At 51.9% G+C, this 21466-nt stretch overlaps 1 protein-coding gene across 2 annotated transcripts; it reads right to left on the minus strand.

The window, feature by feature from the left end:
- Nucleotides 1-2174: 2174 nt before the first annotated feature.
- LOC121070824 (oleosin-B6-like) lies at nucleotides 2175-20910 on the minus strand. 2 transcript variants are annotated; one of them, XM_040558524.1, is made up of 2 exons: nucleotides 20608-20910; nucleotides 2175-4719 (listed from the first exon to the last, which is right to left on the minus strand). In XM_040558524.1, exon 2 carries the CDS (start codon nucleotides 4518-4520, stop codon nucleotides 3567-3569), a length of 954 nt encoding a protein of 317 aa, XP_040414458.1. In that variant the 5' UTR covers nucleotides 4521-4719; nucleotides 20608-20910; the 3' UTR covers nucleotides 2175-3566. The 2 variants fall into 2 exon arrangements, with proteins under 2 accessions (XP_040414458.1, XP_040414459.1); XM_040558525.1 differs by lacking the exon at nucleotides 20608-20910 and adding an exon at nucleotides 5773-8489.
- Between the last annotated feature and the right edge of the window lie 556 nt (nucleotides 20911-21466).

Raw genomic sequence — 21466 nt, forward strand, 5'->3', positions numbered from 1 at the left:
ATCTCTCCAGCAATTCACACACAGCTGCCTTCAGGGCAGACCACGGCAGCTCCCCTGCAACTGCTGCATCCCGAGGGGAAGGAGAGGGGAAAGCACGGGGATTTCAGAGGAGGCCGATGGCCTGGCTGGGCCACCCAGGGCAGCACGGTTCCTCCTGCCCCCGGAGACGGTGGGAAAGTGCCATTTTCCCCCCTCATTTTGGGGCTGGAAGGCAGTTTCTTCAATTTTTCTAGTGGGCAGAGCTGAGACATCTCACTGGAGTACAGATATGCATGGCCCCAGCCTCAAGTGCTGGCCTCTTCATTGCTTCTCTTTCCCCCCAGCCAGCCCTGATTCCCTGATTCCCCTCTGCAGGTCCTGGTGGCAGCTGAGTCTCCGTCATGATGACAATCAGAGTTATTCCTGTGATTTTTTACTCTTAACTATTTAAGGGCTAGTTCCAGGGAAGCATCCTTGTCCAGGACAGTGCTTACGCACATGCTTAGAGGGACAAACTTGCATCATTCTTTCTCGAGTTGGGAACTCTCGTCTCACAGGGGAATTTTCCTCGTTCTTGCAGCCACTTGTGCTTGAACTGTTCTTTTCCCAAAGTGGGTTTTGCCTCATGTAAACACAAAACATGTTTACTTTTCAGATACGGTTTCACTTGGGCTAGAAAAGGCATAAGAATTCATTGAGAATTTGTGGCTTCAGTGGGTAAAAGTGAACAGCAAAGTCTCCGGCAAACAGACTGCTTGCCGAAGGATGCAGAGCGCTCGGGTAAACACGGCCGTCCTACCGGGGCTGGTCAGTCTTGCCACTGCTGTGGAAACATGTGCTGACAAAGACAAATTAACCAAGCGGGAATGGCAGCGTCTGCAATGGAGACAGGAGAGGCTGGGGGAAAAAAAAGCAAAAGTTCCACTGCACAAAATATAAAAAGCTGTCAAGCACATCGCCGCTTGGAAGACGGCTTTCTCCTCACACGGAAGGGGCGATGTGCATATTTCTGTTCAAAATAAAGTGTGCAGAAGGTGAAGGCTCATGGATGTGGAAACACAGCCCAGCAGCACAACACGGGGGCCAAAAAGTTATCAGGAACAGAGCGAACTCTAGAGCACAGCAGAGCTGCACCAGCACGGGGGGTTGATTGCAAAGGAGTCGCTCTCAGCCCTTGGGGAAATCTTTGCTTTTTGCCTTCACCATTTTTGTCCCTCTCCTCCTGACTGCCTGGTGGCTGTCTCGCAGCGGGACTGGATGCTCTCTGGGGCAGGCCCATGTCCTCCGAAGCTGGCCAAGGGAGGCAGAGTCGGTACCAGTCCATTTTGGCAAGTTTCTCAGCATAATTCTGTTTGTTACAGCTCTGTCTGCGGCACAACGATGAGAGCACTGAGGAGGCTCCTGATGGTCGCCGACATTTAATGTGCCATGTCCTCCAAGAGCACTGAAAGCACATTTAAGACCCCAATAATAACAGCCCTTTCACACCCTCCTGACACCACCATCAGTGGAGGTGGTCTAGTGAGAGCCTCACTCACTGGGACGCGCATGTCCTTGTCACATCCCCGAGCACAGTTTTACACGCTTGGTGTTAATTCTGAACCCTGATCTAATCAGGACGCTAGCTGCTCCAGTTCATCCCCTTTCCATAACCTCTGTAGGGCTGACAAGCACAACAACACGTACGTGGGACACGCATGGACAGACACAAGCGCACACTGACCTCCTGTGTGTAAAATTCCCTTGGCATGGCCTCTCTGTGCAGGGCTGATGAGGTTCCATGGCTCAGAGAGCTGTGCTGTGGCTCTGTTTAACCCGGATTCCTCGGACGGGCTCCTTGCTCCCGCACTGGCCATCCAACGTTTGCTACATGAAGCGGTGCTTTTCGTCTGTCACCCATCTCCTAAATCACCCAAATCCTCGTAAACTTGCTTCCCATGCTCCCAGCTCCTTGCTGTGCCTTCAGCATTAGGATCATCTGCTAGCCTGATGGACAGCACCACAGACCATCTGCTGAACGATGGGTCCTAGGACGTCCTACAGCCTTTTCTGGCTGCCCTTCAGCCACCTCTGGCTGCGCATTGCACCGTCCCCACCAGCCACAATTCATTTCTGACTGAGCCATTCCCTTCATCCAACCCTATCGAAGGTCTAATCTGATTTTCCTTTAATTTTATTTTTTAAAGTTACTCCCAGTCACTTCGCAGAATAGGGCTGGGGATCAGAAAGACGAATCACACAAGCAGTAGGAGCAAGAGGATGGCGTGCTGCCCCAGGTCACCACTGGGAAGTTTTTGGGGAAAGCGGCCAGGTCGGGGCTGGAGATGGTCGGTGCTGAGCCCACGGGGGTCAGACATCGCCCTGAGGGACACGGACTGTCAGGCTGATTGATCCCCAAGCTGCTTGTTTATAAAAACAGGGCTGATTAGATACCAGGGCTGGCAAATGTTGCTTAAGAGCCTGCCTCTGGCAGGGCTGGATCCTTCAGTTAAATTATCTTTGTTGGACAGTTGTGGAATAACCTCTCCAGAGAGGAATTTCCTTCTTATCTTTGTCAGCTAGGCATTGGCTTAGACTTTGAAGTATATAGCCTCTCCTAAAAAAGTTATAGTCCCATCCAACTCATATCCTATTACCATTTATCTTCTTTGTAAACTCAAATGCTGTGTTTCTTGCAACCTCTGCTCACATGGAAGTGTTTTCATCCTCCTAATAGCTTTCGTTATCTGCCTGTATCTCCCCTATTTTTCCCAGCATGGGTGTTGAGAAGCATACAGAGAATTATCCCCAACGAAGGTGCATCCCAGGCTCCCCGAGTGGCTCTACGGTAACGTCTGGATTAGTTTCCATCCGACTATAAAACCATCCCTGCATGGTTCCCAGGCACGAACCACTCTGAGCCTTCGGGGCCTTTGGCTTCTCCTCCTTTGAAGTATTCCAGCAGTGCCCGCACAGATCACCCCGTGGCCACTTAGCCTCGTCGAGAAGTTCCTTTGAAAGACCCTGCTCACACGCCTTTTTAAAATCTGTGCTCTGCTGTACTTCCTACGGCAGGAAACGCTGCAGAACTTCCAGCAGCTCCGGGAGCACCACTCTCCTTTGCGGAGGGAAGGGAGCTGCAGATTTTTCTTGCTGTGTAGCAGGGCAGGTGGGTGTGCCGAGGGGACACGCAGACCCTAAATGACCGATGTACCTGGCACTGAAATAAGACCTGTGTCCGCAATTCCTTGGCTCACTCTGCCCTCCCCTATTTCTGTGCACAGCTGCTGGTCCCCATCAGTCATTCTGTTCCCGAGGCGCTGGTGCCTGATCCCAGGGACTGCTGTTTTCTAACACACCAGCATTTCCTTTTATAAGTTCTCCTGCCCGAGGGTGCCTCATCTGTACACTGAACTGCACTGTTATGGGGGTTGTGTTTTTTTCTTGTGGGTATAGGAATGATTTAGCTTCTCTGCAGTGTCCTTACTTCCCTTAGCTGCTCTACTTTCTTCCCCGTTCGCAGAAAGTCTGTCAGACCTCTTCCAGGCTTCTCACTTCCAACGGACTTATATAAGGTCCTATATATTTTTTTTCTGGGTCTTTTTGCTTCACGTTCTCTCCTTACCCACCAAATTCCCATCCTGCATTTTCCCTGCTGCAGTCTGTGCTCCCGCTGCCTGCCCTGGGCTTGGATGTTCATTTTCTGAAGGATGTCTCTTTGCCTTGAATAACCTCTCCTGCCTCGCATCCCAGGCAGATGGGGGGTTCCTTGCCTTCCTCGGGAGATTGCTGTCTGCTGCAGCAGCGTTATTAATAAAAGAACCAATGAAAAACCTCTCCTGGATAGGTCCCCCAAACTCCTTCTTTGCACAAGGCCCTCCATCCTCCTTCCCCATTGCATTCCTTCCCCGTGCCTTCCTCACCCTGCTCCCCTGCACACTTTGCCTTCTGGCTTTCCTGGCTTCCTCCGTCCCTCCCCCTGTGCTCCCTCCTTCTCTCTCTGCCTCCCTTCTTCCCTCCCTTCCTTGGCTTGGGCTCGAGGTCCCTGCCCATAGCGACTGAGGGAAAAACAACAACACAACACTGGGGAGGCCGGGGCACGGGATTCCTTCCCAGAAAACTCCGAAACCAGGGAAAAGAGGGAAAGCAAACAGTGAGACCGGGAAGAGGGCTGAAGAGCGCAAAGGGTATTTCGAGGGGGAGGGATGAGCTGGTATCTCAGGGAAACTTGGTGGGGTCTGAGAAGAGCACAACGCAGCGGAGGCAGCCCTGCTTTCTGGGCAGAAAGAGCCCCAGCACACAGCTGGCCAAAGGACGGAGATAGCCGCACAGATGGGGAGGGAAGGAAAAGCGGGGACCTGCTCTAGGCAGCGGAGGAGCCAATGCCCTGGGCCGCAAACAGAGGAGGTCTCTGCGGCAGCAGGAGGGCTGGTTTCCCCAGGAAAACCAGGTGGGGGATTTGCCGTGCCGAAGGAAGCATTTGGAGGGTTAATACCCCACAGGAGGGCCCTGGGGAATCCACTGTAAATAGGTGTGGTTTTCGCTGCAGCTCCAAGAGGCATTTTCTCTCTGTACCAGTCTGGACAGGTGAGAAATCGGAAGAAGTTGGAGCCTGTGCTTCCCGCTAGCACAAAGCAGGGCTGTTAGCACAGGTCTCGCTGTTTGTTTGCACACTCACAGCCCGGCTGCTTAACTCCCTGGCACCCGGTGCCAGGAACCTCTGGCAGTCAGCATGGTGGTCCCCCGGGTACAAGCACCTGCCTGTTAATGGAAAGCCACAGATTAATGGTGCAGCACAAGGAGCCTTAGTCAGCTGCCCGCTGCAGACGGGATAAATTCAGCGATAAGCAGAAGAGCCAGATGCAGCGTGCACAAGAAAGGCAGCCCTCTTCCCTTCTCCTCCTGCCAGCCGTATCTCATGGACCTGCGCCCCCCGTCACCCCCTACCCCAGCACAGCCCTTGGCCCTCCTTCCTTGCCCCGTCACTCACAGTCGCCCTCCCCAGGGCCCTGCCTTGCCCTCCCCACGCCACGTCTCCTCCCCAAACCACAGGACTTCTGTTCCTTTTCACAGGTCAACCTCCTTGCTTGCACTGGCCCTGCCAGCTCGCCTGCTTCTAGGCAAGGATAACAAAGAACCGAAGTTTTCAGTAGTCTCTGCTGTTTTCCTCTTCTAATTCAGAGCATTTGAACCTTGAGGGCAATTTCCCCATCTCCAAGTGAATTTTAAACATAGCTGGCCCCAGAAAGGTAAGACTGGGAGAGGTGTGAGATCACTGAACCCAGCCACAAGGTCTAACGCCGTCACTTACTTAATCCTTGTCATAAACTAACCGGGCTCAATCTTGAAACCAATTTGGGTTTTGCTCTCACTGTTCCCACTAGACAGCTTCTCAAGGATCGTACTGCTATGAAAGGAAGAAACATTCTGCTAATCTCCAGCCTAAATTTACTCATTCCCACTTGCTCTGGCAATGAAAGACAGCACCCGGGCAGCAAAGCGCTGGGTAGGACATAAGCCTCAGAGCAGAATTCAAACAAATCAGACTGAATCACAAAGAGTAAAGCCAAAGGATGAAAACAGAACTGTTTGCAAAGCAATTAATCTCAGGCTTGGAAGTGTTCATTCCCCCAGCCATGTCAGATCCCCTGGGCTCCTCAGCCCTATAGAGTCCCCACAACTCTCTGCTTCCCCAAGTGCTTATTAGATTCATGACCCCACTGTGCCCCAGTACCAACACTTCTTCTGAAAACTGCTTCCAGGAAAACACATTTGCATGAAGGCACATCCCCCGCCCAGCTCCCCGAGTCCTACCTCACATAGCCAGCGCCAAACTGCGGCTGAGCTTCAGCCCAGGAGGGCTGCAGGTGAGGAAACGCAGTGTCTGCAGGGAGTACAGGGGTACATTGTCCAAAGTGCGACATACGAAATAATAAAATGAGCTTGCAGAGGGCCGAGAGCTTAAGAAGAGATACTACAAAGTCCTGGGAAACAGAAACTGCAGGTGCCAAACTTTCTTTCTGCGCTTCAGTCATGGACACCACTGAAGTCAGCAAGAAAAGTTGTTTATTTTAGGGTTTTAGTCGAGTTCCGCTTACAAGAAGCCAAAATGGTGATGCTAGACCCAAAGGCATGTCACATCCCAGCAGAAACATGGCTCCCCAGTTTACATTGGTAGCTATAGCTGGGCCACGGACACTTGCGCTGAATCATAGGTTCCTGTCATCCAACTGCGGACGAGGACAGTGGGAAATAAGACAGAGGAGATGGGGGAAACCATCTGCTCCTCTTGCGGGATTGCGCTGCGAATCTGTAGGCTCTGTTTGGGATAAAACAGCACTTATTTCCAAGGCAACAAATTGCAGTGTCATAAACAACAGAGGTCCAGGAGATGCCTGCAGGTTGGAAGCTAAGAGAAGGAACATCGGTCACAGAGGCACAGGCGGAGTGAGCGAAGACAAGGCAGGCCCCCGTGTTGCTGACCAGAGCACTCGTTTTGCCAGTGCCACCGTTCAAGACCTTTTCGCTGCTCCTCCCATTTACAAGGCACCTACAGGGACATAAAACACATATTCTGTTGTGCCTGCATGGGGTAAATGCTCAAACCCAAGCAGAGGCCCACAGAGCTGGCCCTGAGAGCCAGACGTGAAGAAAACAGAGCTGCAAAGCTAAGACTAAGGCCCATAGAGGCATAAGGTAAGTCAAACGTTATATCGTCGTGACTTGCTGTAGGATTGCTCAGTGTGGCAAGTCCCAGACTGCCAGAGGACAGAAGAAGACAAAACACAGCTGGACCTCGAAGGTGGATAAAAGCTGGAGACATAAACTGCAGCAGAAGAAGCCTTCGTTAGGGAAGGAATGAGGCTGAGCAGGAGGAACAGGAGTGATAGGCGTAAGTGACACTGATTTAGGTAAGCCGCTGAGTGCTCAAGAGAGAACGAATGCCCTGCAGAAGAGCACAAACGATTCAGGAGAAAGAGATAAAGGGCTATTTGCTGGGGATGGAGGACGTCCTTTCCACGTGGACCTGGAGAAGCACAGATAAATTCACTTCGTGGCACTAACATGTGGGTACAATAAAGACAGGGGAAGTCAGTGGGTGAGGAGAGGGAAGCCAAAGCAGGAAGAGGAAGTAGGAGTGAGGCTCCAATAACAGATAATAGAAGCTGTAATCACAGGAAATATGAGCTGCATGGATTTTGACAGCTTAGGTGTCTGTTTGAAATGTAGACTTGGGATCCAAAAAATTTACTGAATTGGTCTCTGTACCTCCACCCGTAAAACAGGGATTCCCTAAATGCCAGGGGGCTTGAGGATGTGCATCTCCAGTGTGCGTCTCTCATGCAGCACCATTGACGCAGCTCCTAGGATGCTTGCCCCATGCCTTCCAGTGCTCCTGGGACTCTCAACCCTAACGTACAGCACAGGCGTGCCCAGAGGGGCTGTGAGTTGTGCTCCTACAAGGCAGAGAGCAGACCGTCTGAATGGGCATGGGAGGAATTCCCAGATGTGTCAGAGTGTGATGGAGAAGGGTAAGGGGCAAAGGCTCCAGAGCTGACCTGCCAAGACTGTAAAAACAAAGGGAATAAGCTGAAGAAATGGGGGATGAGAGAGGAAAGTGCAGGGCTTGCTACTGCCCATGGAGAAGGGAAGACAGCTGGCCACGGAGAAGGTGGAACTTTACTGCAGGCTTCTCTGAGAGAGGCATTGGTAGCAGAGCCTCCGAGTGAGAACAGCTAATGAGTTACAGGAGAAACCCCGAGGCAGAATCAGGATGGGGCGAACAAAAGATCCCAGTGTGAGTATTCAGTGGGGCAACCTAGAACTCCCCGATGAGTCTGACAGTGGAACAAGGGGCAGAGGAGAGAAGCAGAGTGGCATCCCTCGAGACCCTTCCGTGATCTGTGTGCTCCGGAGCCAACAGGCTGCCAGTAGGGCCTGCGCGAGCCAGCGCTGTTGTACGAGCTGGACTGGATGTTCCAGGAACCGAAGAAAACCACAAAACGCCTTTGTGACGTGGACGAAGCGTGTGCGGAGCGGCCTAGTGCACACAAATGTCCTGGCTTGTCCCAGCCGACTGGCATGAATCAGTTCCCCCGAAGTCTGCTCCATGTAAAGCTGGGTTCTCCAGTGCCACAAATACACGAGGAATCGTGAAGCCAGTTTGAGCCCATGATTTTTCATTCCAAAGGATGAAGCGGCCCCTTGCAGGCTTGTCCCCTGAGAGATGTGGTACCTCCATTTTACAGTGGGACAGGTTTCTGCCCTTCACTGCTCAGTTCTCCTGCACAAGCACCTTCCTCTGTGCACTCCGTGACTCCATCGGCGCTTCCTAGTAACAGGCACCGAAAAAAGGAAGTCTTCCTTTTGTGCACAGTCAGCCCCGTGTCACTGCTGCTTGGATTTGTATTCCAGCAGCCCTGAGGAAATCCAGCCCGGGATGGGGCTGGCTGCTATACAGCGGGATATCACAGCCCCGAGAGCACAAAGCTTGCCCTCAGGTGTGTGAGGGGTTAAGTCCACCAAGAAAATGCTTCTGCTGCTTAAACCAAAATGACTCTTTTTCTTCTCTCTCTTTTTTTTTTTTTTTGTTGAGAAGTTCATGAAAAGGGAAAAAAACAAAAAAAAGCTATTTGTTTTGCCCCTGCTGGAGCCATGAAGGGAGCTCTGCAGCGCGGACAGTGCAGTCACTGTGGCATCGCAGCAGTGAGGGAGCTGAACCGGGAGCTGCGAGGTGAAGGTCCCTGTTTAACAGCTTTCCGTTTGTTTACCGAAAAAATATTGTTCCATCATAAAAATTCCCAAAATAGTTCGTGTCTTGACAGACTGACTGGCAGCTGCCCAGCTCTGCAGGATCCTGCTAAATGAAAGGAAATAAAAAAGAGCTAATCTGGTACCCACGGCCCAGCGCTTGCAGCTCAGGAACCTGCAGAGTCTTGGGGCTCAGCTGCCCCACGAGGTGCAGGGGAGGGAGGAGAGCCCCGAGGCTGAGGGGCCAGCTTTACGGATGGCAAAAGCTTTTCCGTGGGTGCTGCGCAGGCTGATGAGGAAGCCAGCGCTTGCCTTGCCATAAATGGCCAGCTTCTGCTTTATTTTTAAACCAGTTTTCTTTTTTTTTTTTTTTTTTTTCCCCTCCACCCAGCTCTGTAAGGCTTTACCTTGACAAGGCAGGCTGCCCCACAGTAGTGGCTCCTAGGCCTGTAATTCCTGAGAGCTGTCAATGGCTCCTTTGGGAGCACTGTGCATACAGGCCTCATCCTGGACCAGTGCAGGCCCTGGCTGGCTAATGTATGGCTTGTTGCTCAGAAGGTTTTCGGATGACAATCTACCGTTGCTGCTGATCGTGGTGTTCTTACCAGGCAGAAATGGAAAAGCGTCAAAGAGTTCATGGCACCCAAGTCAAGGAGAGCTGTCCTGTAGGAAGAGCAAAAGGCCACCGCGAAGCCCTGCAGCCCACCACAGCAACCAAAGGACCGTGCATGCCATGAGTCACAGCGCAGAGGATCAGCGAGCCCGGATTAGGTCATGCAGAAATAGCAGCATCTGTGGAAAGAACCTCTCTCCGCCAGATAACAGATGTCTCCCCAGCTGCAGGGCTAACTTCTCCACGGCCCTCATGGTGCTCGGGGCAGGTCTGCTTTAGGGAGGGGCGAGGGGAAATTTGCACTCCGGATCGATCCCAGCATCGGGGGATGAAGGGAGTCCCTCGTGGGACTCTCCCTTCATCCTTCGGACATTTCGGGACTGGGTCCCCAAAGCAGGCCAGGCTCGAGCAGCGGAGCTGGGGGAGGCTGGAGGGACGACCCTCCCCATGCCTGCCCCGGGCAGAGGCCCGCACAGCCAGGCTGGCTGGTGCTGTAGGAAGGGTCAGGGTGGACACGAGGGGACATGGTGCTTCCTCTTCTGGAGGCGAGATCGGTTTGGTGTCCCACTGGGGGACATTCCTGAGCAGTGTCACACCAGCTCAGCAGCCGGCCATGGGAGATGTTTTAGCATGGGTGCACCCAGGATTACCCACACTTGCTTATTTTAGGGACTCTGTCACAAAAGGGAGGCGTGCTGCAGCACCGCTGGGGCTCGTTGGGATGGGACAGCTGGTCAGCTATCAGCCAGGTCATCCACAAGCAACATAAAAGTGACAGGGGACACTGCCAATGGTTTTCACGTGACTCTGTGGTTCCTTTCACAGTGCACGTGGTGTGTATGCTGCTGACGGGGGCTCTTTCACCCATCTGTAGCACCTGGGAGGAAAGCTGACTGCCAGTTTCCCACTGGATGTAGTACGCTGCCACTGCAGGCTGGCTCTGTCCCATGTCGACCCACCCTTCTTTGCACTGGTTGTTGTGGTCTGTGATCCATTTCCACACACTGAGCTGTCTGAGGGAGCCATGGGGGTCCTGACCCAAGGGTGCCTGGTGCTACTTTTCTTTTCAGCTTTAAGGACAGGGGGAGCTGAACCCTACACAGCACAAACAAGCAGCGAGTCTTTACCTGAGGAAGAGGAGGTATGGCCTGCACACCAGGGCAAGCTGGAAGCATCCTTAGAAGCCCCTGCATGCAGCATGCAGTGTGCAGCCATCCCATGCACACCAGGCCAGGCTGTGCTGGGATGGGCCTGGCGGAGCAGGGAGCCTCCAGAAGAGCTTCCAGCTGCATCTCCCACACTCTGCCAAGCAGGTGTGCCAAGCTCCTCCTGCCCAGGCTGGCCACCCCATCCAGCCCAGCACCAGCTCTTCATTCTTTCTCCTCTGTGCTCAACTCCCCCAGGCTGTTCACAGCAGTTTGACCAGTGCACGCCAGGAGCATGCTGGGGGTCTGGTTGTTGTGTGAGGGCAGGGTGACTAGGGGAAAAAAATCCCTTTCTTGGGACCCCTGTGGACAACGATCTTCCTCATCTAGCTGTTGAAGTGTGTACTTGAACAAACCTGCTCCAGGACAAACAGTGACTTCAGCCACCAGCCCCTTTCCTTGTCTGCCTTCCTCATATCTCACTTCTACATGGTCAAGTGCCCTTTGGTTTGACATTTCCACGAGGTGGGTTCCTGCAAGGCAGGGCGGGGAACTCCTCTCCCCGAGCCCTCCCAGAGCTGGCTGGGGGCAGAGGCTGACCCCTGTGGGCAGCATTTCAGCCCTCTCAGCTGGAGCCCTGTAGGGCAGCTGCCCCTCCGTCCTGCCCCTGCTGTCCTCCCAGGCCCTGACTCACCCGTTTCCTCTGTCACTGGCGGGGCAGGTGATGTGCAGGGCTGCCTCAGCTCTCCCAGCACCCTCACAGTCACATTTTCCCTCTTACCTTATGACTACCAGCTAGGAGATAATCATCAACAGACCAAGTGGTCAAGGGCACAAGCAGAGGGTGTTCCCCTTTCACATTTTAACCCTCCAGAATTGGCACTGCAGCCCACGCTAAATGAAACCAAGGTTTCAGGTTTGCAAAGAAGACAAAATGCTGCCACCTTGCTCCAGCGTTACCAAATTAAACCAAGGATTCATCACGGACCAAGCCAAAGCCTCAAAACACTGAAGAGCCCTGGCCTTAACCCCATCTTTCTGAATGGTGTATAAATAGGACATTGTTACTAGTCTCTTGCCAAGAAACTAGCCGCAGAGGAGCCCTCATGCTTGGCCCTGTAATTTGGTGTCTGGGGATCACTTGGGCCCACAGATCCAGTTGCTCATCTTGCCGACAGCTCTGCCTGCTCTGTAGTCAGGGCTCCCTTTGGCCAGGGCATTTAGGGTCTTGGCCACATCTCAGAGGAACCGCTTCTCACATACTCCTGGATCTGACTGTCCACTCGAGTCCCTACTCCAGCTTATACCACAGAGCAACTCCTCCAAAACATAAATTTGCTTTTCTGCTTTCTCTGCTGGGAAATCTTTTCCCTCCAAACAGCGTGAGAGTGACATAAAGCTGTGCAGGGGTCCCTGGGATCCCAGTGCCAGCAAATAAAGCACAAACTGATTGTTGCTGTACTGCAGTCCTCCTCCTTTGAATAAAAAAATTAAAAAAAAAAAATCTCAGAGAAGGGGCCTGGGAATTGAATTTACCTCTGATCCAATGTATTGAGTGAAGAAAAGCCTAAATACAAGCTTCATGGCTCAAGGAAGTCATCAGAACTGCCAGGCACACGCTGCCAGCAACAGAACACCCCACGTCCCACCCTGCTCATGCCCCCACACTCTGCATTTGGTTGTTACCAGGTTGTTATCTAGCTCTTTATCAAGACTCATTCTGCATTATTTGTTATCATTACATGGCAAGGAATTAGATTTGTTATTACTTATGGCTGTTCCCATCTTGCCAGCTATGGGACCCCCACCCCCTCCCTGGGGAGACACAGTTCGCTTCTAGGAAGCACTTTCCTGTGTAAATTTTCTCCTTTGTTAATGCAATCTCCATCTCCTCACAGATGTTTGGAGTCAACAATCCTTCCCCCACCTTAGTCATCTTTTGGCTAAACTGGCTAGCATTATGCTCCATCTATCTTCCCAGTCTGTCAACAGCTCCAACTACCTCAAATTCAGCTTACAATATTTGGTGAGCTGTTTGGAGGAAGACTCTCGCTCTCCTCCTTGGAGAGGAAAATTGCACGGGTCTATCCTGCACCCATCACACGACAAAGACTCCCTCCCTAGCTTGCTCCCCACTGCTGTCCGCTGGGCTGCGCTCCAGAAAGCCGCAGAAGATACTGGGAAATCAATTCTACCTCTTAGCTTTCTGGTTCCTTAGGAGTAGCACCTTGCTTGCTACCAAACTGATGCTCGCAAGCTTAAACGAATCCTCACAGCCCTGTTCAGCCAGTCTGCCAACAGGTGTCCATGCTGGAGTAGGTGAGTCCGGGACATTAGGTTTTATAACAGCCGCAGGCAGGGATTGTTATCTGCCTTGCCCTTTCTCAAATTGCATGTGAAGTTGGCTCTTTCTTGAGCAGGAAGGCAGGAGCTCCACACTGATCTCACCCACCACAGGTGGCAGGGGAAGAGCAGCCCATGCTACTGAGAAGCCCACATTACCATGCTGGAGAAGAGGGAAAGCAAGAAGACTGTGCACTGGCAACGAGCAAGTGGCTAAGAGAAAAAGCTTTGCCTGCCGAAGCAGCTTACCAGGCCCTGCTTTCACTTTTCTCAGTGTGACAGCTCCGTTAGCCTGCAGGTCTTGCTGCATGAAACGATAGAGGGAAATATTTCACGTACGTTCTCCCCATTTTGGTTTGAGAACAGTCACAAAGATAATTGCTCGCTGCGGCAGTCACTGCTTGACATCATTCTTCACACTCCCTGGGCTATGCAGGACATTGCTCGCTTAATTCACATGAACTGGCTCCAGCCTCAAGCTCCTCCTTCCCACCCTCCCAGTGATACTGCGGCAGCAGAAGGGTCACGCTAAAAAAGCAGACCTGAGAGCAACCAAGCATTCCCTGCGTGGTCTCACTCCCCACCTCCAGAAAGAGAGGGTTTCTGAAGCAGGAGGGCTGTGCTGTGCAGGCCGCAGACAAGAGGTACCGGGAAGGTCTTGCAGTCAAGCAGGACTTGGTGCAGGACAAGTCCTGCTGGCTCAGACAGCAGCTAGGGGCTATGTAGGAACACAGGGGACACGGTGAGCTGCAGAGGGAGAGCAGCCACCAGGAGGTAGCATGGGAGGGCTCCTGCAGAATTCAGCTCTCAGTGATGTTCCTGCAGAACTTCGCCTCTGTGGCAGCAAGGAAAGCACCATTGCTTGTTTACCTCTTCGGGAAGTGGATTAAGCGAAATTGCAGGACGGTATGCAGAGTTCAGCGTGCAGGGAGCTAGTACAGAAGAGGCATTGCTCTCACACCCTCCGCCCTCAGCCCTCCCTGCTACATGTGGCAGAGAGATGGCAGCAGCAAGGAGAAGAGAAAAGAGAAAGAGCCGTCTCTTTTGATGCCTGGTCATGAATGAAAGCCATTTCCAAGCGGTGTGGTATGTATGGGAAGAAGGAGCATTAATTCCTCTCCTTACAGATTTGGAAAGGACTCGTGAACGTTTCCTTTCCTGCACTCTGCCGCTAACAGTTCTGCAGGGTGATATCATCGGGGCCTTTTCCAAACTCAGACTGTCTCAGACATTACAACACCAGGTTTTGGCTGCCTGTACATATCACCAGCTACACCCACTCCAGCCCCCTCCCTGCAACACCCCCGAGGGACCAGCGAACCTCCCACTGCCAGACTCTGAGCTCTGCTCAGCATCTCGGCAGCCACGAGCTGCTCAGACATCATCCCCAGACGCTGTACCTACACCTCCTCAACTGCTCGCACAAACAGCTCGGCTAAAAATAGAGCCTAGCTCCTCCAAAGAGACTAACACTCTGAGCCCCATTGTTTTTAAGGCTGAAAGAGCAAGTGCCTCGTGGTGCTAGGTACCGGGATGCCAACGAGAGGACTTGGAATCAAAGAGAGGAAAAAAGAAGAGTGGGTGCCTCTGAAGAGCTTCTCCAAGCAGGCCGTGGGTGACGCAGAGGTGTATTTCCCTGGTGCTGTAGATGATGTACTGGGGAAATCAGCAGCCCCCAGCTGGAAGCTTGCTCTTGAAGAAGCCACTCGCATGCCAGAGGAAGGCCAGCTGCTCTCCGGTCCCCAGCAGCCGTGTGCTCATGTTCTGCATTCCTGAAAGTTCACCTCTGCTGCGCAGATCCTGCGAGCTGCAGCGGGGGAGAGGTGAAGCTCTCCGCTCTGTACGGTGGGGCTCTCGTCCAAACCAGCTCTGTGCCAGTGGAGAGAGGAAGTATCTCCACTGATGTTAATGAAATTACTCCGGAGTGTCGAGTTAGGCCGAGTGAGAGCAGAAGCAGCGTACTTCAATACGCTGGAGATTTGCAGCTACGGGATGGCCTATCAGCAAAACAGACAAAAAACAGTGCTGCGGGGAAGAAATTTTAGTTTCAGTTTGTCCAAGAATCACAATGAAGCAGTTATTTATAAAATGCCTGAGCTCGGTTCCTCAAAACAGTGGGAGTTTCGTTTAGTGCTTACCCCGAGCGGTGCGTTAGCAACGCACTCAGGCCTTCTTCTGCAAAGAGCAAAAGCGCCAAAGGCCTAAGGAAAATAAACAAACCAAATGCCTGGGCTGCTCCACTGGCCAGCCCAGATGTCAGATTTGCTGTTAATACCGCCGATGGTTTGGGCTGCTTCCCCTCCTGCAGTCCTGTCTAGGAAGGTGTGAGGAGCCCCCGGAGATGCAGACGGCATGTGCTCCAAGCGGGAGATGTCCCCCCGTCGCTTCTCACAGCAGGCTGGCAGCTCTCCGCTACAGATGTGCTCTGTCAGGATAAAACCTCCCAGGGCTCTCAGCCTGCTCCCATCAGCCTCATCCACTCCCCCTTGTGCTTAAAGATCACGGAGCTGCAAGGCTTTCTTCTGTTTACTGTAAGGAGATGTTGCCTGGATCCTTTTTGGATGGAAACTCTCAGCGACTTTGCTCTCTAGCAACCTTGGTCGAGGTTCCCCAGAGCTTTTTCCAGCCCACCGGACGGTTTAGTTGCTCCAAAACAGAACGGGCTTGGTTCAAATCCAGCATTTGATCCAACGGCTCAGCCACATTCCTTTTAGGCTGTTGCCCTCAGTATCGCCACTTGGCCTGTGTAGCGAGTGGCCCGCTGATGAGAAGGACAAGCACATACCGGTGGTTACAGGGCTCACCAAAGCAAACTAACCACCAAGGTCCAGAGCTGGCAGCCTTTAGTCAGGCAGAGATCTGCTCTTCTGCTATGCCTTTGTGCTGGTAGCTCTCTGCTGCTGTTGTTTCCCCTCTTGGAGATTTATTTTGGTACTGGCAGGGCCACTGCAAGGACCTCTCTTTCCTTTCTCCCCGCAAGGGAATTTTTTCTTTCTCCCACCCTCTGGGTAGATGACAGAGCCTATTTCCCTGTAGTGATTAACTCCTTTTGGCCCTCAACGTGCACCTTGCATCATATAGAGTGGCTCCGAGCACTTCCCTTTGGGAACATGGATTAAAATCCAGCCTTACAGTGGGCACTCGTAGAAGGACATGGTGGGTAGGGGCAATAGAAGATACTTGATGCCAACATACAGCTATGGTAAAAGCGTTACTTCCCTGCTCTAAAAGGGTTGTTGAGCACTGGGGAAAGGAGTGGGGAGAGAGACCCCAGTGGCTGACAGCTGCTCCATCTGCCCCATAGGAAGTTCCACCTGCTTCGCCTCTCAGACAGAAGAAAGTGCCTTTATGCCACTGCAGTCCCACGGAGTAAACACGAAGCACTCAAAAAGTCTTTCATCTCCTGAAGAAAGGAAGAATGGCAACCACAGCTGGATGCCATAACCGGGCAATTCCTGATTAGAAATAAAACGCTGTTTTGTGGAGTGTGGCTGCTCAGCCGGTGGAAGTGGTAGATTCCCTGTCGCCAGTCAGTTCTGCACCAGGGCTGTTTAACTTCCCAAAAGCACTGCTGGCAAGCACATATTATTGGGTGTGGGACAGGGGTAACTACACGAAATGAAGGGGCCAGTCTTATACAAGAGGTGAGGCTGGATGGTTGCCTGTCAGACCCAGGGAGCATGTGAATTACCAGAGCTCTCGTTTCGCCTGTGGCATTTCTGTAAACCTGCCGCAGTTTCTTGGTGCTGGTTCAGCGCTGGCATGTGGCCTGGAAGCACACCTTCTCCAAGCTGCTCCTTGTTCCAGGTTTGCTGGAGACTGAATTCGCTCCCCCACCTCTGGCAAGAAAGTTTTGTCTTTCCTCACATAACCTCTCAGGAGCAGGGGCACGGCAACCAGGAGGGAGCCGGCTGCGCCCGCTGGTCACACACACGAGGCCGTGCACTCCCGATTCAGAAAAAAACCACAGGATTTCTGCTCAAGGTGACCCCGGAGTCACGGGGCACACAGACAGCCCGTCAGATCAGCCCAGGTGGGAAGCACTGCAGCGTGGCACGGATGAAGGAGGACGCCCTAGGGCGTGCAGTTAATCATGAGCATCTACTGGCATCGGCTGTGCTGCAGGAGATCACCTTGCAAAACAGAGCTGCAGCCCTTCCAAAGTAATGTGGTAAGATATACCATAAGGCAAAAAACACGGCTCCTGCTTGGCTGTGAGGCCATTTGTGCCAAGAAGACATAAGACTGTTGTCCCGTGAGCTTTCTGCATAGGCAGTACCCAAGGAAAACTTCACTGCAGTTTCACTTGCCACGGAGCATCCCCCTGGCCTTTGTTATCCCATACACGTGAGGGGTGACAGCACAGATAGGCCAGGCACTGAGAAGTTTCCAAGAAAAGAAGATATGCCACCCTGGAAACCTGCCAGGCGCTGCCGGGCTGCACCTAAATCCCCCAAAGCCCCTGAGGATGGAGGCACAGTTTTCAAGCTTCCAGCCCAGTAACGAAGTTGCTCAGGATGCAGCCAACCAAGCGAGTCTCACACCTCGAACATGGAGCTACTGAGGCGTTTCTAAGCCTCTGCCGGTGAGCACAGACCATACAGATTTCTTTACAGAATTAAGCAGCACAACCCGGCATGGCTAAGGATCTTGAAACAGATAAAAATAGCCAGTGAGCCCTGTTCTGCATTTGTCTCCTGTGCCCTTGTATGCCTCTCCCGCCCCGCGCTAATCCCAGCTTTCCCTTCACACCCCTTTCCCTCCCTGCTCTGGCCAGTCCTGACATATGTGTGTGCTGGCTGTCGCACCAACACGTGCGCCCTGCATACACAGGTCACAGCCGCCAGACGAGCTCCGTATCAGCTGCACCCTCCCTGCCTCTGCTATGGTAAGGCACTGACCTGGGGCCCACTCTCCTTCCACCCTCAGAGCATCACAAAATTGGTAGAAATGTAACAATCTTGGAAATTTCTAATCTTTTCTCAAATCTGGTTGAAGCTGTCCTATACGCTCAGAAGTTGCCAGAAGGGCCCCAAGGTAAACAGCACAATTACGTAGGCTTTGTCACCTTAGGAAGCCAGCCAGGAGCAGCCAAGGGGCCCATAAACTCCATCCGCAGCCCTACTGGTATCTCGCTGCCGAAGAACATGGTGAAGAGTCACCCCATGTGCACGCAGCAAAGGCAGCTGCTCGCCAGCAGTGCTTTGCCACCTCTCCAGCTCGCCTGCACATTGTCACTTTGATGAGAAATAAACCGCTTAATTAAGCAGCGAGCCCCAGGTTTGTCTGGTTTTGTTGACGGTGGCTGTCGGTCCTCGCTGCGGTGATTCATGACTTGACACTCTTTTCTGTGCTCCCCTTCTGTCTCCAGCTGGAGCGCCCGATGCCCTTGGCTCTCGGCCAGGGTGCAGGGCGAGTGTCTCTCGCTTGTTTATAGCAGGGCTGGGGGATGTTTAAACGAGGCTGCTGATGGGAATCTTGGGAATTTCGCAGCAGACGTAACTGAAGCTATAGTCATCCTTGCAGCGAACAAGCTGCTCACAGGGCAGGGTACAAAAAATTCTTTATCTAAGGAGAAAGCCACTGACCAGCTACTTCTGGAAATGAAGGCGCTCAAGGATCACACTAGCTGCAAAGCAAATATAAAAAAAACATAATCGTTTATGGGCTGATCTCGAAAAGGCAGGAGTCCAAAGCAACAGGGAAAACCGTGCATGCAGCTACACGCTTGGTTGACACAGAGCTGCCACGACTGCCTGCATGAAGAAACACTTTGATAGAAGAGAGAGAAAGAGCCTGGCCCAGCCGCTGTGGCAAAAGCCCTTCGGAAGAGCAGGTCCGTGCCATAGCTGTGCAGATTCGGTGGTGATGGTGTCAGAGTACAGTCACAGCTCAAACAAAAATTCCCCAGTCATTCATTTACTAAGGAAGCACTACAGATTATTACTAAAGCTGAAAGAATTTGTTTAGATCCATGCTGGGTTTCATTGCGAATGTTTATTTTCTTTCAGCACTTCATTCAGCTTGGACAATGACACCAGGATAATTAGTTTCACATTTGCCCATGCTTTTAAGCCCATCTCCTCTGCCACATTCCATGGCTGCAATACCAAGGCTGTAAGCACAATGGGCAAAGGCACATTTGCTTTCTTTTCCTGGAGAAAGTCTTCAGCTGATCTTTATTTTTGATCATCAAGTGATTCCGATGGGTTTGCTATTACTTAAAGCCTAAACTGGAGGGATAAAGCTGACCTGATCATGTTTCCCTTCAAAAAAATAAAATTATTACAACTGACGCCTAGCTTAGGAGACTGAAAAGTCTGCAAGCAGAGCAGCTCTTTTTTCATGACGAATCAACTCTGACCTGTTAAAGAACTATTTATTTAATGCTTACTCCTCAAAGGACAATGATGTACTTGATTAGAGGAGCACCAAATGCCAGGACCCAGCAACTCCATTCCTATCTACAGTTCCAGTTCAAGATAACAAACACTTTCAGGATCTCTGGCGGGCTGGCTGTTAACAATCCTTTACTAGTAAAAGTGTTTGGACTCCTTACGGGACGTTCTCAAACACAGCAGTTTGGAGAAAGTCTGCACAAACAATTTCCATGTGCACCGCAGTGCCTGAAGCTCCTTTTCGCATGGGCAGTTTTGCCTGGAAGTGCAGCTAAGCACTGGCTTTATGGAGCATACAAAATTTGGCCCTGACAAGAAGGGGATGAGTAGCACAGGCTCAGAGCAGACAGATGTCCCACATTATTACACCTGAGCACCATTCCAGAGGGCAAGGGTGGCCAACGTTTCCACATCAAAGGGAACAAGGATAATAAAAGGGACAGTAACAAAGAGCATAGCACCGAGCTGAATTTCTGCTTTCACCCCCACTTACCCAGCAGCCAAAATAGCCACAACCCTCTAAAACATTTTCCAACTGTCTGTTAATTGTCAGGATTCATAGCTAACACCTTTCTGAAAGCTGGGGCCAACCAGGAAGCAAAAAATAAATAAAATAAAATTAGCTTTTCCTGCTCTTAAACCTCTCATGTGTTCGTCCACACGCAAACATTTGGAGGAGGCTGGACTGCGTATTTTCTGGGGATGCAGCACCAATTACAGCAGGTCTAAATCCAGGTGCCTTGCACAGTACCAGTTAAGAATCTGAGAGGCAGGAGGGGCCGGGTGGCAGCGTGTGCCCTTGCTGTGTGTGCTCCTGCACCAGCTCCACCCCTGTAGTCCCAAAGCTAGGAAAAAACAAGTAACAACACCACTGCCACTGTCAGGGGCAGCAGCCAGGGTGCTGAACCTTGGTTCACTTTCCTGGGGGCCGGGGTTCCCCTTGCCACAGACCTACCTCTGATGGGAAGCCCCTGGGGCAGAGCTACCACACAACACCTCACAGTGCCAGAGTGGGTCAGGCTTTGCCCACGTAATTCCACAGAACAGCAACGTTCCCAGCGACCTGCTCCTCACCAGACCCACACCAAGTGAGTGTACTCCCCGTAAAAACCAATGTCACACCTCGCCTGCTCTCCTACAATTATAAGATTTCATTTTGTCTTCTCTCTGCTTCCTTCCCACGTTCTGCCCCAGCTTCCATGTCTAGCCTTCGTTAATTTCTGTTGATGGGTAGTCCTGCTATCCATCAACACCAAGCTTTTGATGAATAAAAGCCAAAGCCAGCTGTATCACAAGCAATGAGAGAACCTACATTGCACCCACGCAAAACCCCGGGACCCAACAACTGCTGCTCTCATTGCACCCATCACAAGAGCCACTCCATGCTCTAACAACGCACCTGCATGCATGTCCCCCACATCATCAGGCTGGGGGCTGCTGCTACTTGCTGCTGCTGCTGCTTCACCACGCTGCCTGGTGCCACAGCTCTCCGAGTCACTCGGGCTACAGATTACTCACAACAGCAGTAGGGGTGGTGGGCTGCACGGGGAGACCACTCTGGGTAAATTTGTAACAGCTGAGACAGGGGTAAATTGGAACACAGCCTAACCTGAGTGTCACTGTGGTGAGGATCTGCTGAAGCTCTAGAAAAAAAGGCTCCTGCTGACTGGCCTGAAAACCCCTTTCCTCCTCTTCCTTCTCTGCTGAAGGCTAAAATAAAGAACAAGAAAGTGGGTTCCCTATAACAGGCAGCAAGAGACAAAATTCCCCCCAGAAAAAGAGCAGCATTTTCCACACCGGTGGCTGTCTCATCATGGAAAGACATCTGAGACACTTCATTAGTCACTGCCTGCATCTTGGCTCTTCAGTCATGTCCCCAAAGCAGCAGAGACCAAAATACAACAAGAAAAGAGGAATCTCTGCACCTCCTTGCAAATGTGGAAATAACCGAAGTGGCAGTTTAGATGACAGGCAAAGAAATTCCTTGGCATATTTTACGGGCCAAACTCCGACCTCTTCTCCAGTGCTATTTTCATCTGTAGGTAACTCCTCCAGAACAGGGGCCAGGTCCAGAACCACACTACTAAAAAAAAGCCCAGAAGTCAATTTGTCAAACAGATATATTCACAAGCAAATCAAAATCCTGCAAATCACTTAAGGCTGCCAGCGCCCACCAGAGCTTCTCTCCTAAGTCTGGAGTTGCCCTGGTAAAGAAGCCCACGTGCTGGAAGCTGGGCTGGATGTGAACAACGCTTCCC

Source organism: Cygnus olor, chromosome 5 (genome assembly GCF_009769625.2).
Source record: "Cygnus olor isolate bCygOlo1 chromosome 5, bCygOlo1.pri.v2, whole genome shotgun sequence".
Classification (NCBI taxonomy): domain Eukaryota; kingdom Metazoa; phylum Chordata; class Aves; order Anseriformes; family Anatidae; genus Cygnus; species Cygnus olor.